The following is a 16,182-nucleotide window of genomic DNA, read 5'->3' as shown; positions in this document are numbered from 1 at the left end:
GACGCAGGGAGCTTTGACACATCTTCACTTCACTTCTTCCTCTCCATCCATAAACATCGGCTATGCATTGTCGGCGTTTCTACAACACTGCCTCCAATCATTTGTATTAGATTTCACGTGTCTCATCCAAAAGCTACACAGCAGGTGTGACCAGTCACCGTCCCTCCTCTGCTGTTGAGATCGGGATGGACGGGATGGACTCATGCAGGTTTGCTGCCTCTATGAAGTCAGAATTACCTCATTGCGTTAAAATCTTATTTGTATTTTTCAAGGCATGTAAAGCTTTTATGCAGTAATGATGTGAAAAACTGCTGAACATAAACTCGGTTCTCAGTATTCTGAGAGTAGCTCATGCGGAATGGTTAAACTTTAAAGTGTGACACAAATTAGAGCTGACCTTTGACCCGGTCGGCCCGCACTAATCCGCTGTGGAAGGTGGCGCAGATGAGGAGATTCCTTTGCCACTCCTCATGCAAAGTCGAAACCTGGCCGTTTTATATTATTGCATCACTATGTGTTGTCTTCAGCAGCGTGTTGTGTCCTTCGACACGCTGCTTCTATTTCTGTGCTCTCCTACGTTCAGGGAGGGGAACATAAAATTAACCTCAGCCAAAACCAGCTAAAGCTTGAAATGCAACAAGTGCAGTTGTCCCAACTTTGTAGTGATGCAACTGCAAAAAATGATCTTTTAGCAGAAATTCCTGCATGTTTACAGATGTACTTGGAATTCCACATCAGAACTACTTTTCCCGAATGAACTGTGACATATCCATATTTCATTAACCCACCAGAAGTCATGAAAATTCAGAATCAGGCAGGTCTTCTGCAGTCGGTGGACCAAGAGGAACCGGAGCCGGACAAATCACTGACTTCAACTTGATTGGCCAGTTGTGCTAGACTGGTGTTCCAGATGTGGCAGGAAAAGGCTATGACCTGGAAGTCAGGGCGTCTCCCAAACAGATCCGACAGGACCTGGCGCCTCGTTCAGCCGACGCAGTAGACCTTCACAGCTGAAGGGGAACCTCAGAGTCTAGAAACCAAGGCACTGCTATTCTGCAGGTCCCTCGGGAAGGGATATTTTAATACAAGTGACAAGGACTGTTGTCACACTGGCTCTTAGCTTGAGGGCTGATAGGACAATAATAATAATAATAATAATAAACTTTATTTATATAGCACTTTTTTAGAAATAAAATTCGCAAAGTGCTTTTACAGATAATAACAAATCATACAAACAAATAAATACATATTAAACAGACATTAATCAGTGTAAAATGGGTGTTTCAAAGCAACAATGGCATCAGGGCACAAGTGATGAGACTAGGTACCCAGCAATAATCATAAAATAATAAAACAATGTTAAATAAATATAAAAAATAATAAATTTAAAAATTTAAATTCAAATAAATGAAAAGTAATTAAAACAGAGGACTCCATCAATCAAAAGCCAGTCTATATAAATATGTTTTTAGAAGTGTTTTAAACGAAGTTACCGAATCTGCAAGCCTTATATTTTCAGGCAGGTCGTCATGGCCGTCAATGACCGTCTCCGTGACGATAACCGCATTCGGTATATCGCTATTATCAGCGGTGCTTGTATCAGAAAAGCAGTGAGTGGAAAGAAAAGTTGAGTCTGATGAACAAGTGGAGCAGGACTTTATTCAGCCAACATTAATATACGATCCACCGTCGGCTCTGGTCTCATTCTGATGAACCTCCCGTGCAAAGTCAACAATAATTTGAGAATTTGAGAACAACTTGTTCATCAGAACGGGGAATTAAGCATCCAATCCCTGCGGGCAAGATCCACAGAGATTATGTTCGCATGACTGACTGTAAACACAAAATCTGACTTTCCTACTGGACCCACCAACGTCAGATCTGTAGATCCAACCATCTGAATTCTTCACCAGCAGCTCCCAGTAGGTCCGGGTTTCGTGACTCCCAGCTAAGCCGTTCACACTCTCCAGGTACGGGCCGAAGTCTTCATTGTACGTGTAGGTGAAGCTGCAGGAGGAGGAACAGGAAACACAGAAAAAGACAAACTAAAACTAGAAACCCACTCAGAGAGCGCAGACCTCCTCCAAGCAGCTTGTTTCCCTCCTAGCTGGATCTACACCGTCCACATGGTGATCTGGATCAGCACCAAAAGGTTCTAGATTGTTCTTGGTGTCTTTAAACACCAACCATGAACAGTCAAAGTGAATCAGAGTCTATGTGTATTTTTAACTGATTTTTGAATCCATAAATAAGTTTTAATCTTAAAATGTAATATTTTTTCCTGACCTCATTCTGGATCAGAACCAGAAGCTATGTTGCATGATGGTTCACAGCGGACCCCTTTATGACTGTGATTTTTGGTGACTGAATTGAAAGCAAATTTTACAAGATAGGATATTTAGAAAAAGCCTCCATTATAAGTAAATGGGTAAATCCAGATTATTTTGTATCTAGATGGGTATCCGGGACATTCTCAAAATTTGATGGGATCTAAATTAAATCAAGACCAATTTTCAGATTTGTATTCATCAAGATCCATACGCCTATTTTTGGACAAATTGCGACACCATTTGCAATTCAGATTCGATCAAGATCAAATTTGGTGGTGAGATAAAGACCCCCCCCCTACACGACTGTGAAACATCGGTCAATAATCAAACAAATCATTCATTTCCATTGACTGCATATCACCAAATGTTTCAAAGTGATCCAGAATCCAGGCTCTCTTCTGGATCACACCAAAATGTAATCGCCTGTTCCTGGTAACATTCCCAACATTTCCAGAAAATTTGATCAAGATCTGTCTGTAACCTTTTGAGTTATCTTGCTGACAAACAGGCCGGCGCCGGTGATGGCATAATCTATTCTTTTATTCTTTTAAGTACAGCAGAGCAAAATGAGTCGCATGAAACATGGGCCAGGCTGATCAAATATTGAATTCAGAAGATAATGTTTGGATCTTACTTGAAGTTGTTGTTGGAGGACATGAGTTTGGTCATGGCTCCCAGCAGGATCCCTCCCTTAACCGTATGAGCGCTGAAGTTCAGAGGTGGACGGCACAGGAGGCCGTGCTCCACCACCAGCTGGAAGTCAACCGTTTCTATGCCCTCTGGACCAGAACCTGGAAGACAGAACAAGTAGCTGATTCCCATCAGCAATCACAGACCATCATAGAGCTGAAGTTGAGGCTCACTTCCAGTCCCAGAGAGCAGCAGCAGCAGCAGCGCTACAGGAAGCAGAGCGTGCGTCGCCATTGCAGCTGTATGGCAGGCCGCTGAAACGAGCACTGGTTTTATTCCGGTCCGGACTGTTGACACACCGGAGCAGAGACCAGCGTTATCCTAATCACATATAAAAGCTGATAAAACTTTCCTTCAGGTCATCTAAACTGTGACCTTGAAGTTCGGAATGTTTGTTTGCTCCTTTTGAATGCCTTGTTTGGAGTTCCTACTCTCGTCGTGCTTTTATAATTGTTGACGTAAACGGGAATGGTCTTCATTGATCTGATAAATGGACCACGAGGAGTTTCTCATGTTTTTTTTTCATTTTCTAACCGCTTATTCCGCTATCGGGTCGCGGGCCAAGCTGGAGCCAATCCCAGCAGTCAATGGGCAAGAGGCAGGGGACACCCTGGACAAGCCGCCAGTTCATCGCAGGGCAACACAGAGACAGACAATCACACACACACACACTCACACTCACACCGACGGGCAATTTAGTGTCACCAATCAGCCTAGGCTGCATGTCTTTGGAGGCGGGAGGAAGCCGGAGAACCCGGAGAGAACCCACGCAGACACGGGGAGAACATGCAAACTCCTCACAGAATGGCCACAAGCCGGAGACGAACCTGCGACCATCTCGCTGTGAGGCAACAGTGCTTACCACTGCGCCGAGTTTCTCATGTCATTTAAAAAATAAAAAGAAAGATTCATGACAGCAACGTGTGGCGAGCCTCACGGTGATAAACATGCTGATGCTGACTTCAGCACCCCGTGACCTCCAGCAGGTGCCAGTCACCTTCAAAGGTGCCGCTAAAGGTCGCCCGGGAGATGTCGACTTAACTTAGAAACAAAGAAAAGCATTTCAAGGAAACGTTTTAGATCTCGTAGTTAAATAAAAATGATGAATGAACATCAAATAACTTCAAAATAATAATCTATGCAGGAAGGATTTAAAGTCAATAGCAGAGGGATTGTGTGTGTGTGTGTGTGTGTGAGTGTGCGTGTGTGTGTGTATTTCATATCAGTCTTTGCACAATGAAGTATCAAAGGCTGTTTCCTTGTCGCCGCTGCTTTTGTGACTTGTGGCTGGGATTATTTACTGATCTGAGGACAGAACAAGGTCAACAAGTCTTTGTATCGCTTTCAAACTGGACATTGAATGAGAACATATGTGTTTGAATTACTGTGAACAACAAAAAGAGTTCAAGGTCAGCAAAGATTACTGCCAGTGTTCCTTATGCTAGCAAAACACTGCTGCAAATTCCCCTAGGATAGACACACACACACACACACACACGCACACACACACACCCAAACACACAGTCATGTCAAAGCACAGACAAGCTCGGGTTCTTTTTAGCTGGTCAGAATAGACTTGGATATTTGTATTCAGGATGCAATAAATGATTCTATAGAGTGGAAATCGGCACACAGCAGGGCAGTGTCTGTGGGTAGCAGCACTTTCCTCTTTCTTTGTCTCTTGGGGACCATTTGAGGTGTTTTTATGTCTGGGTGTGTGCGTGACTGGTTGTCTTTGTGTGGCCCGATGTCTAACCTTTAGTCGTCTACTTGTTCTGACTTCCAGGTTCTGGTCCAGAGGGCACAGAAACGGTTGACTTCCAGCTGGTGGTGGAGAACGGCCTCCTGTGCCGTCCACCTCTGACCTTCAGCGCTCGTACGGTTAACGGAGGGATCCTGCTGGGAGCCATGACCAAACTCATGTCCTCCAACGACAACTTTATTTCATCAGCCTGGCCCACGTTTCAGTCGAGGCGGAGGTCATGTCGTCACCGGCGCCGGTCTGTTTGTCTGTTTGTTAGCAAAGATAACTCAAAAAGTTCCAGACGGATCTTGAAGAGATTTTCAGGAAATGTTGGGAATGTTACCAGGAACAACTTGGTGATGATCCAGAAGAGATCCTGGATTCTGGATCACTTTGACATTTTTGGTGAAATTCATGATTTGTTCCTCAATATCCTCGGTTGATTATAGATCTGTGTTTATGGAATTTGGCATCTGAAACTCTTCCTTTGCCAGTCGAGTTCTTGTTTCCACCTGACTGTCCATTACGCTATGTTGTTGATTAATTTTGACAGCTGAACAGACTATTGTGCACGTGATGAATTATGTTAGGAAATGATGCTTTCCATGTTTTGGAAAGAACAGCCTAAAGTAGCCTGAGAAGTCAACAACCAGTTCAGATCAATAAGAGCCATTCGCTTGCAAAGATGCACTGAGAGGTAAAAAGACATACTTTACTCTATACTTTACATACTTTGCTGTACTTTGCATGTACTGTACTAAGACATTCAGTTCTGCTGTGGTTTGGAGATTTGTCCATGTTTTGGTTTTTTTAGAATGTAATTTCAGTTTCTATGAGGAACTCTGACTCCTGCTACTGAATCTGTTTGCATGAGGAAGGGTCCAATGACGTGTGTTGGAGCGTTCTGAACTTCTACCCACGCGCACGCACGCACACACACACACACGCACCCTCCACCCAATGACCCAACCTCAGCCGGTGGTATCCGTCCCCCCTGCTGCCCGACCCGCCCTCTCCGCTCCACTCCCCGGTGCGCACCGGTGCTCGGAGCGGACTTCGCTGCAGTCCGGGGAGGCCAACGACATCCCGACACGTCGCGGAGAACAACCGTCAAACGAGAGCTCCGGGTTCTGCCATCGATCAGGTGGGCTTCGTCCCCTTTGATGTTAATTCTTGAAACTGTATACAGGGGGGGTCGACTTACGACCTAATTGGTTCCGAATATTTTTTATATCAAGCCTTCTCGGTTGTAAGTCGCCCGTGTTAAATTACCGTTTGTATATTATGCTGCGTCATGATTCTGTAAATGAGAATTGGAAAGATGAAGGTTTTCCTCTCGGTGGACATCGTGTGTGAGAAACAGAAACTGTCGTAACCACACGTCTTATACAGACACTAAAACAGCACCTTCTCAGACGTGGTGACTGCAGCACTAAAATCTAGAAGCTAAACATCTCAAGCATCCAGAGCAGAATGTGAAAGAGAACTTAGTTTAATGAACTGTATTAAAATAGCATCCAGAAATGGTCTGGAAGTGTTTGGACCAGCCGATGCGTATAAAGTCAAAGCTGCAGGCAGGCGAGGACGTCTACCTGGACAACGTGTCCAACCGCTGGAGACGTGAGAAGGACACAGGACAAATTTGGTTATATACTGTATTTTGGAGACGTTTCAGGACTCTCTCCTGACCACAGTGCACACATGAATGAATGAATTTTATTTTCGAACCGGTAAAAATATGTAAGTATTTGTAGATACAAAGGAAAGAAATAATGGAAAACAAAAACAAAAGACACAACAAAATGCAGCACATAGTTCAAAAAAGGAGTAGGAAGAAGTGGAATACTTCAGTTTATAGCAAAATATTCAACATAAATACTTACATATGAACGAACCCGTCTATATTAGATTTTTGTTCTGAGTTCATTCCAGTGAAACCAGGCCTTTGGCATGATTATGGTCCGTTTGATGTTTCCACTCAGCTATTTGGACCTGACCTCTTTGTTTAATTCTGTTAGAACTTTAATCCATTTGACTTTGAGCATCAAGTCTTAGAGTCAGATACAGGCGGAGTAGATAATCTGAAGTGGTATGATCCCAGGTCACTGAGTTCTTGTCTCGGACCTCCCTTCTCACCCAGAACAATGCAGCAACGGTGGACTTGTGACGTACTGCGATACAAACCGTCCCTCCATTCCCTTGCTTCCATATTACCGGGGCCTTTTGACACGTTTGACTTTCTCTGTCCTTGCAGGCAGTGAAAGATGTTTGGAGGAAGCACTGATTTAGAGGACAGCGATAGCTGTAGACGGTTCTCGTACATTAGCATGGCTTGATGCTTGGTGGTACGTCTGAGTCTGCAGATTTTTCCCAGTAACTCCAGCCCCCTCTGGCTCAAACTAGATCAAGGGTTGGAAAGAAAAATTGAGTATAATCCTCAAGGGGATTAAGAACCCCATGAGCGATTAAATGAGGCTTCTGTCTCAAAAGGGACAAATTACCGGCCTACCTCAGACTTGGGAACCGTTTTTACACACAGAACTAAGTAGATTAGACGTATCTCCATTTAAGTGATGATTAGTCACCTCGCGGTCACAGGGGACGCTGCATATTTCTGCCTCTTAGACTTGCCAGGTTAATGGAAATGAATTTTGGTTGACATTGGTCAAACCTCCGCTGTGATTTCCCAGCGGATCAGAAAAGGGATCCACCCTTTTCTGATTCAAGGAGAGGTTTTTTTCGTCTTTCTCCAGCATTTATAATCCTGAGGACAACCATTTTAGCGTAGAGCTGTGGACAGGTTAGCATGAAACCTTTATCAGAGAAAGGGGAGCATGGCGGTCCAGTGGGCCACGCTGTTAACTCACAGCAGGAAGGTTCCGGGTTCGATTCCTATCTGTGCAGAGTTTGTATGTTCTCTGTGTGGGTTCTCTGAGAGCTTCTCTGGTTTCCTCCAGCCTCTCACCTGTAGACAGCTGAGATAGGCTCCAGCAAGACCCGTGACCCGCAAGGCAGATGAAGCAGCTGTAGACAAGACGATTGAGGTTGTCTCATCTGCGAGGGGATGGATGGATGGATGGATGGATGGATGGGAGGTAGGGAGGGACCAGGTGACTGGGAAGTATCTAGACCAGGCATGAGGAGGAGGATTAAGACACCATCTATCAGCAACACACAATGCAGTATTAACTTCTGTCCCCAAAATCCAGAACCCCCAGCCACACCTGAGGGGTGGGGGGGCAACGACCCTTGACCTTATGGATGCTAATGATGCCTTAGGATTCTTTAGCCAGGTTTTAATGACTCCCGGGGAGTATTAGCATTCATAAGGTGAATGCTAATACTCCTGGGGAGTCTTATTATTGTCTTGGTGGTTTGGTTGTCATCCTGGGTGTGCCCCGCCTTTCCCGACATAATCAGCCGGGATAGGCTCCAGCAACACCTGTCGCTGATGCCATCATCTCATTTACAAGAAAATGGATGCAAAAATAGATGTACTACTAAGCTGTGTTTTATTAACAATGTCTGCCAGTGGAAATTCAGTGACAGTGAAGACAATGAAAAGTTAATTTGTGTACTTGGAGTGTATCAATGACAGAAATGAAGCTTTCTTTCTTCTCTTTCTCTTCTTTCCTTCGCTTACTTTTGTATTTTTATTTATCTATTGGACGAGCTGCTGCAATGTTGTTTCAGAACTTTATTAGCTCATGCATTACGTCAATAAATGTAAGCAATATACCAAATACTATAGCCGGTTTACACCTACACAAAAAATGTGCCATGTGTGAGCCTGCTCGTCCCTCCCTCTCCTCCCACAGTCTGAGAGCTAGTATGGATAATAAGGCTTTGGAACTTGACGCTGTCAGCATCACCATGGAGGAAGATGCGATTTGCAACAGAGGCAGCCAGCCTCCGCCTCCACAGCATCAAGAAGCATCGTTGCTGACGCACCTGAAGAAGGTTGAGAACCAGATCACTGAGGCACAGCGTTTCTCTCACCTGCCCAAACGCTCAGCTGTGGACTTGGAGTTCATTGACCTGTCCTACACAATCCAGGAGGGACCATGCTGGAAGAGGAGAGGTAACCAGTCTACCAATTTACATGAATATTGTCAAATGGAGAATGTGGCAGAAACCGTCTTTGAGGCCTAATTAGCATTAATAAAATCACGGCACCTTTTCTGTGGTTGTTGTTTGCTTTTAACATGGATGGATGGATGCATGGATCCCATTTAAGGACATCATAAAGATGGTTTTCTGTAGTTTCGCTTAAAATGATCACCAATGCACCGTTTGATGTCATTAGGTTGCAAAGCCTTGCTGAAGTGCTTGTCTGGGCGGTTCTCTAGTCGGGAGCTAATAGGAATTATGGGGCCTTCGGGGGCTGGGAAATCCACTTTAATGAACATTCTGGCTGGATACAGGTGAGATTGATAACTTCTATTTTCTGTTGGACAAAAAGCTGAGCTCATACTTATGAGAAATGTTCGTTCTTTCATCGACAGATCGACAAAGTTAGATTTGATTCACAGGCATTAGAGAATATACATGACTTGTGTTTTAGCATGTGTGGTGGTTACATTGCACTGTTTACTCTCTGCCTCATGTGGTCTGAGTAGCTCACTGAACTGCCCAGTGTGTGTCCGTTCCTCCTGCTATTCAGGGAAACAGGGATGAAGGGTCAGATCCTGGTAAATGGGAAACCCAGGGATCTGCGGACATTCAGGAAACTGTCCTGCTACATCATGCAGGAGGACATGCTGCTACCACACCTCACAGCAAGGGAGGCCATGATGGTGAGGTTTTATTGGCACAGCAAGTCTGAACTCCTTAAAATGTTTGTTTATTTGTGGATTTTGTGTCGATGACTGCTCCGGTGGACTCACCACCCGCCGAGGGAACCATAGGGTGGGTGCAATGTGGATTGGGTGGCAGCAGACGGCGGGGGGGTGCTTGACAACCTGATCCATGGACATAGTGACTAGCTCTTGGGACAAGGAATATCACCTTGCTGGGGGGGAAGGAGCCAGAACTTGTTAGGGAGATTGACAGGTACAGTCTAGATCAGGGGTGTCAAACTCATTTTCTCCAAGGGCCACATTAGCATTATGTTTGCCCTCCAAAGGCCAAATGTAAACCATAACACAGTAAAAAATTAACTAAATGTAATGTCATTTAATGTAAAATAAATGTAACTACTCCTTAACATGCTCTTTAACTGCCACAGTAATTAAAATAAAATATTCAGTTTTGATATCACTTTTTGAAAAGGTTGTTGAAAGATAAAGCCATACTGTAAATGAGAAAAATCAGAAGTATGAACCAAAGTTTGGTTTGTGCTCAAACCAAAAAAAACAACCGAAGTGGGCAAGATAAAGAACGTTCCCCGAGTCAATGCAGCGGAAAAGACGTCACTTTCAGGTTCAAACCTGGACAGCTGCATATGTAGCCAATTAGCTATGGAGCTGTCCAGTGCTGATCCTGAGCGCCATATGTAGCCGGGATCAACATGTCAGCACATGCTGGAAAAAAGTTCAAATAACTTTCAATAGTCACTGCCAGCAGATTATTCATTTCCTGACTGCAGCGTGTTGCTATTGTTATTGCCATGTTGCTGAATGTGCCCATTTCATCAGCTAGAGGAGGCGTGTGGCGATTGGGGAGAGGAAAGACTGGAAATCCCTGACTGTTGCCTCCATGATCTGGCCCCGGATGTGTTGGAAGATGTATAGATAGATGATGTTTTTAATTGAACTTGTAAAGAAAAGGGTGATAGCTAAATGTTGGAGTCTCTCTGATCCGAGACTGCTGCATATCCGCTGTCATTAAATACTTGTTGCTTTGCAAAAACATCATGTAAAAATCCTCTTTACAGGTTTCAGCCAACTTAAAGCTGGATGAATCTATGGATGTGAAGAAAAAACTGGTGAGTTTAACATTTATTAGCTTAAAATACAGATAGACGATAACAGCTCGGGTTCCACTGGGAGAGTTCTGATGCATAAACTATGTACAGCATGTTTACAGTATCTCACAGTGGTCATGGATACAGCCAGGGACCGTCATGCAAGTCCTTTCTGTTCTCCTTTCCATCACTTCATGTCAACGCCCCCTTTCCCCCCCTCAGGGGCTTTAAAATGGATCAGCTTCAGGATTTCAGTACTCTCCAACAGCACAATTCAAAAAAAGTTAAGGCCTCGTTCTGGTTAAGATCCCCAGTTCCCCCAAGTCCACATGTCGAAGTGTCTTGAGCAAGATGCTGACCCCAAATGTACGCGTAGAAATGGCAGCCCTCTGCCCCCCAGATGGTCACTCAGTCTGAGACAGAAGAGCCCCCAGTGTCCTGGTCTTGTCCTCTCTTGTCCAGGTGAATGAGATTCTGACTGCGTTAGGGCTCCTGGACTGTGCTCACACTCGTAGCAGCTCCCTGTCGGGCGGTCAGTGTAAACGGCTCGCCATCGCCCTTGAGCTGGTCAACAACCCTCCGGTCATGTTCTTTGATGAGCCCACCAGGTGATCAGCATGATGCTTATATATATATTATATGATGATGATATTGATGAAATTAATTTCATGTTTAGTAAGAACTTATGTCATGTTGATCAGAAGTGAAACCAAATACATTGTGATCAAAACTATTAGGTAAGTTGTGTTTTTGAGGATTCATTTTATTATTGAACAATTACAATTAAAATGTTCTTAAATCTCAAACCTAAATATTTAAGAATGTAAAAGTGAGGTTTTGGCTTTCTTTGGAGAATATCTATCTGTGTATAATTATTATGCAACAAAATGAAAAATGAAAATGTTCTCAAGCTCATTTGAGGAAGGGGGCCACGTAATTATTCTTTCCTCTTTAAGGCCTTTACTGGCTAACCACGCAGTGGAGTACATTGATGTATGTGATGCAGACTTTTTATTGTACCACTGCTTGAAGAAAGTGTCTTCTAAAAACTGGCAGTAGGATTGCGAGTTGATTTTGAGTCCATCTTCAACCAGAAAAGGTTCAACTATCCATCCATCTACCCATCTTCCACCACTTATCCGGGGCCGGGTCATGGATGGAACAGTCTCAACGGGGACTTCCGAGACTTCCCTCTCCCCAGCCACCTCCTCCAGCTCTTCCAGGGCTGGAGGAGACATCGTCTCTGTATAATAATAAATATTAAAAAAAACCTTCAGTTCCAAAATAAACCCACTTTCCCACAGGTCTCCAATAAACAACATGTAATTCAATGGTGAACATTAATGACACCGACTGATGACGAACACCCCCCGCCCCCTGCTGACTGTAGAACATCTCGCCTCTCCCATGTTGATATCTCCTCTCCTGATGACCTCGTTCATTCTTTCCCTCCCTGTGTTAGCGGTTTAGACAGCGTGTCATGCTACCAGGTGGTTTCCCTGATGCGCTCCCTGGCGCTGGGGGGGAGGACCATCATTTGCACCATCCACCAGCCCAGCGCCAAGTTGTTTGAGATGTTTGACAAGGTACCGACTCTTCTTAAAGTAATTTTCCATTCTGAAAAATGATGATGTCACTTCGTCAAAACACCTTTGAATGTTTTTTGTACATTGAGCAGTTGTGTTTCTCTACAGCTTTACATTCTCAGTCAGGGACAGTGCATCTACAAAGGTTCAGTCCCTTACCTCATCCCCTACCTAAAGACCCTGGGCCTTTATTGCCCCACCTACCACAACCCTGCAGACTTCAGTACGTCCCCTTCACATGTGTTGGTGTATCTTTAGGCTGCTGAGGATGACGTGAACTCAGTTGCTTGCTTGTCCGTTTGCCCCTGGTTCAGTCATTGAGGTGGCGTCGGGAGAGTATGGAGACCTGAATCCGGTGCTGTTTGACGCCGTCCAAGGTGGGATGTGTGCGCTAGAAGAGAAGAAGAGCCAAACTGAAAGCAACGGCCCATCAGTCTGCACAACCAAGTGTCCTCTGGTACGCAGGTGAAACGCTGCTGCACTGCAGTCAGGACCGGGCTTTCAGCGGTCAGCGGGGGGGGGGGGGGGGGGGGGGGTTCATCACGGGCCGAGTGGCAGAACACTTCTTGACTGGATGCCACAGGTTCCTGGAGCTTTTTAATGATCTCTCCGAGGTGTTTTTCAACCAACTAAGTCAGGAGCGCTGTGCCCACATATATGATTGATTCCCACTTACAAGGACTGACAAACAAACAACCAGTGTGTGTTTGTGGGGGGGCGGATAGGCCAACTTCTTCCTCAATATCTCGGCTGATTATTGACCAATGTTTCTGGAATATGACACAGCCATGTAGGGCTCGGGTCTCTATCTCACCAACGAATTTCATCTGGATCAGATCCACAATGACTGATTCAAAAATCAGTTAAAAATCAACTCTGATTCACTTTTACTTTTCATGGTTGGTGTATAAAGATACCAAGAACAATCTAGAACCTTTTGGTGCTGATCCAGATCACCATGTGGACGGTGTAGATCCAGTTAGGAGGGGAACGAGCTGCTTTCTTAATGGAATCAACTGGTCGTGTTCGTCCACAAAGTTGTATCCAATGCAGACATTTCTCTTAGTTGTTTGTCAGTTTAGGGACTAAAGCGTACACCCCCCCCCCCCCACCTTCCAGTCGTTCAGGATACCGGTCTGCTTACTGCTGCTTACTGTTTGTGATCAATCAGAATGCAAATGTAGGACATAGTGATGATCAGCTTCTAAAATCAAACAGGAATTAATCGATTTAGCTGAAATCACGACTTTCATTTTACCGCAGGGCCTGTTAGTCCGGCTCTGAGAGCAGACAGGTGTGTTTTTTAATGGGGGTGTTTGTGACCAAGCTCTGCTCCATCTTCTCCAGGAGGCCGGGCACATCGAGAGCCATTCCTTTGCCACGAGCACATTAACGCAGTTCTGCATCCTCTTCAAGAGAACCTTCATTACGACCTGCCGAGACCAGGTGGGTGAAACATGGCAGACGCACGGGTCCTGTTTACTGGCTGCAAACACGAGAGCAGGGCCTTGGTGAGCAGTAAAGCAGTGTTCCAGCATTCTCTTCAGCTGCTGACGAAGATGGAGTCTGGTTCTCGACCCCCCCCCCCCCCCCCATCACGTGGTTGAGATGCAGACGATAAACTGATCTGAGCACTGCTTTTAGTGTGAGATGGAAACTAATCCAGCTTTAGTCCTGGTCCAGGTTTTGACCCACCTCAGGCTGACGTCGCACATCGCCATCGGCGTGTTGATAGGCTTGCTCTATCTGAACATCGGCAACGACGCCAGCAAAGTCTTTAACAACACCGGCTTCCTCTTCTTCTCGATGCTCTTCATCATGTTTGGAGCGCTCATGCCAACCGTGTTAACTTGTGAGTCTGATCCAGAGCCGGTTTCTGTTTCCGCCGCCCTGTTTCTTTGTGCCTTTGACACGTGCGTGCTTTCGCTGCCTTAGTCCCTCTGGAGATGTCGGTTTTCCTGCGGGAGCATCTGAACTACTGGTACAGCCTGAAGGCCTACTACCTGGCCAAGACCATGGCTGACATCCCGTTCCAGGTGAGCCAGCGGGAGGGGCGCAGCGTTAGCCGGACGGTTTACCTGGCGCAGTAGATCTGTTGACCCTCCTCCTCAGACGCTTCCTGCAGCAAATCAAAGGCATACGAGGACAGAGCAGGACATTGTCATCGTTTCCTCGCTCAGCAGTCGGTGCTGCTGTTATTTCAGGTGATCTGCCCCATCATGTACTGCAGCATCGTGTACTGGATGACAGAGCAGCCCCCTGAGGCCGGCCGCTACCTCCTCTTCACAGCCCTGTCCACTTGCACCGCCCTGGTAGCCCAGTCCCTGGGCCTGCTGGTTGGAGCTGCCTCCACCTCGCCACAGGTGTGCGGCAGGTTGGCCTCGGTGTTTGTTGGCTCATATTACAAATCTAAGACAGAATATGTCCTTTGCGTCCCTGCCTAGGTGGCCACTTTTGTGGGCCCTGTCACAGCCATCCCCGTCCTGCTGTTCTCTGGCTTCTTTGTCAACTTTGATACAATCCCCAAGTACCTGCAGTGGAGCTCCTACGTGTCTTATGTCAGGTGAGTACTAGTACATATCTCCACTCTATGCTCTTACCTGTCCTCCCATCATGGATGGATGGATGGATGGATGGATGAGGTGACTCTGTTTTCTCACCTGTCCCACAGGTATGGCTTTGAGGGGGTGATCCTGTCCATCTATGGGATGAACCGTTCAGAGCTGCAGTGCCCGGGGAAGGTGTGTAAGTTCCAGCAGCCTGAGGAGGTTCTGCAGTTGTTGGATGTGGAGGACGCAAAGCTCTACATAGATTTCTCCATCCTGGGCGTTTTCTTCATCGTCCTGCGGCTGGCCACTTACGTCGTCCTCCGCTACAAGGTCAAGTCTGAGAGATAGGTTTCTGTGGGCCCATCTCCTTCCTGGATCTGGACTCTTTTCTCACGTGGGACTTTGGTTCACTTCATTTCTTGCTGCTCAAGGGACTAAACGAATCGGCGTTGGAAGCAGAATCAGGATCGGAGCGACGACAAGAGTCGTATTCCTAAACTGATTCTGAGGCCAGTGACTGACGATACGGGCATCACCTCCTGAATCAACGTGCACCTGTTTTACCTCAGACATCAGAACACTTGAACAAGAGACCAGAGGAGGGGGACGCGGAGCCCCGGTCAGCAGGGGATTGTGTGCTATTCATATTCCTGCGAGACCAAAATGCGCCGGATGACAGCGTTTTTGTTTGAGCGAGATTCTCGTGTCATCCACTGATCAGCAATAACATTAGAACCGGCCGCCTCATGTGGGCGAGGTCTTCCTCAGCCGCCGAGCCGAACCCGGGTCGTGGGTTGGAGTGTCCGATTCAGCTAACGTGCCCAAATTCCCCATGTGGGATATTGTTATTCCCCTCGCCTGTCGGAGGTGATGATGATGTAGCTGATCAGTGGATGAAGGATGTGACGATGACGACTGATGGGCTTCTACCGAGTGGAAATCAAATGTTGTTTGAGCTGGACGCCTTTTTGATGTGTTACTAGTTGTAAAGTCATCATTATCGCGATTGTCTACTGACTTGGTGTTTTTGTACTTCCACAGCGTAATCTTAAATCTGAAAATCTTAGTGAGAATAAAAGAAAATTAATCTTTAACTCATTCAGTACCAGCCATTTTCAACTCAGCTATATGCTCAGTGGCCCAGTTTTCGCTCATTTTGCCCGATATTCCAAGCCCCATAGAATATGGGAACGAAGCTACTAAATGAAAGATTAAAGTTCGGGTTTCAAAAAGCATCTTTAGACGTAAATGGCACTGAATGAGTTAATTATTCTATGCTGTACTATATTACCTTTTCTATTATACTATTATACACATCTATAGCTTTATGTAAGCATCGTGGGGGCAGGCAGGGCTTTCTTCCTGCAGTGAACTGGAG

The 16,182-nt window shown here is 45.7% G+C and overlaps 1 protein-coding gene across 1 annotated transcript; it reads left to right on the top strand.

The window, feature by feature from the left end:
• Positions 1-8,595: 8,595 nt before the first annotated feature.
• On the top strand, positions 8,596-15,152 carry LOC137901283 (ATP-binding cassette sub-family G member 4-like). Its single transcript, XM_068745299.1, has 14 exons — positions 8,596-8,845; positions 9,071-9,188; positions 9,428-9,560; positions 10,640-10,690; positions 11,132-11,277; positions 12,132-12,255; positions 12,364-12,478; positions 12,570-12,712; positions 13,603-13,701; positions 13,939-14,107; positions 14,191-14,291; positions 14,460-14,618; positions 14,700-14,818; positions 14,927-15,152. Exons 1-14 carry the CDS (start codon positions 8,596-8,598, stop codon positions 15,150-15,152), a joined length of 1,953 nt encoding a protein of 650 aa, XP_068601400.1.
• Positions 15,153-16,182: the final 1,030 nt, after the last annotated feature.

This window comes from Brachionichthys hirsutus, chromosome 11 (assembly GCF_040956055.1).
Source record: "Brachionichthys hirsutus isolate HB-005 chromosome 11, CSIRO-AGI_Bhir_v1, whole genome shotgun sequence".
Lineage (NCBI taxonomy): Eukaryota > Metazoa > Chordata > Actinopteri > Lophiiformes > Brachionichthyidae > Brachionichthys > Brachionichthys hirsutus.
The sequence above is the reverse complement of the archived record's forward strand: the minus strand, read 5'-3'. Positions and strand labels throughout refer to the sequence as shown.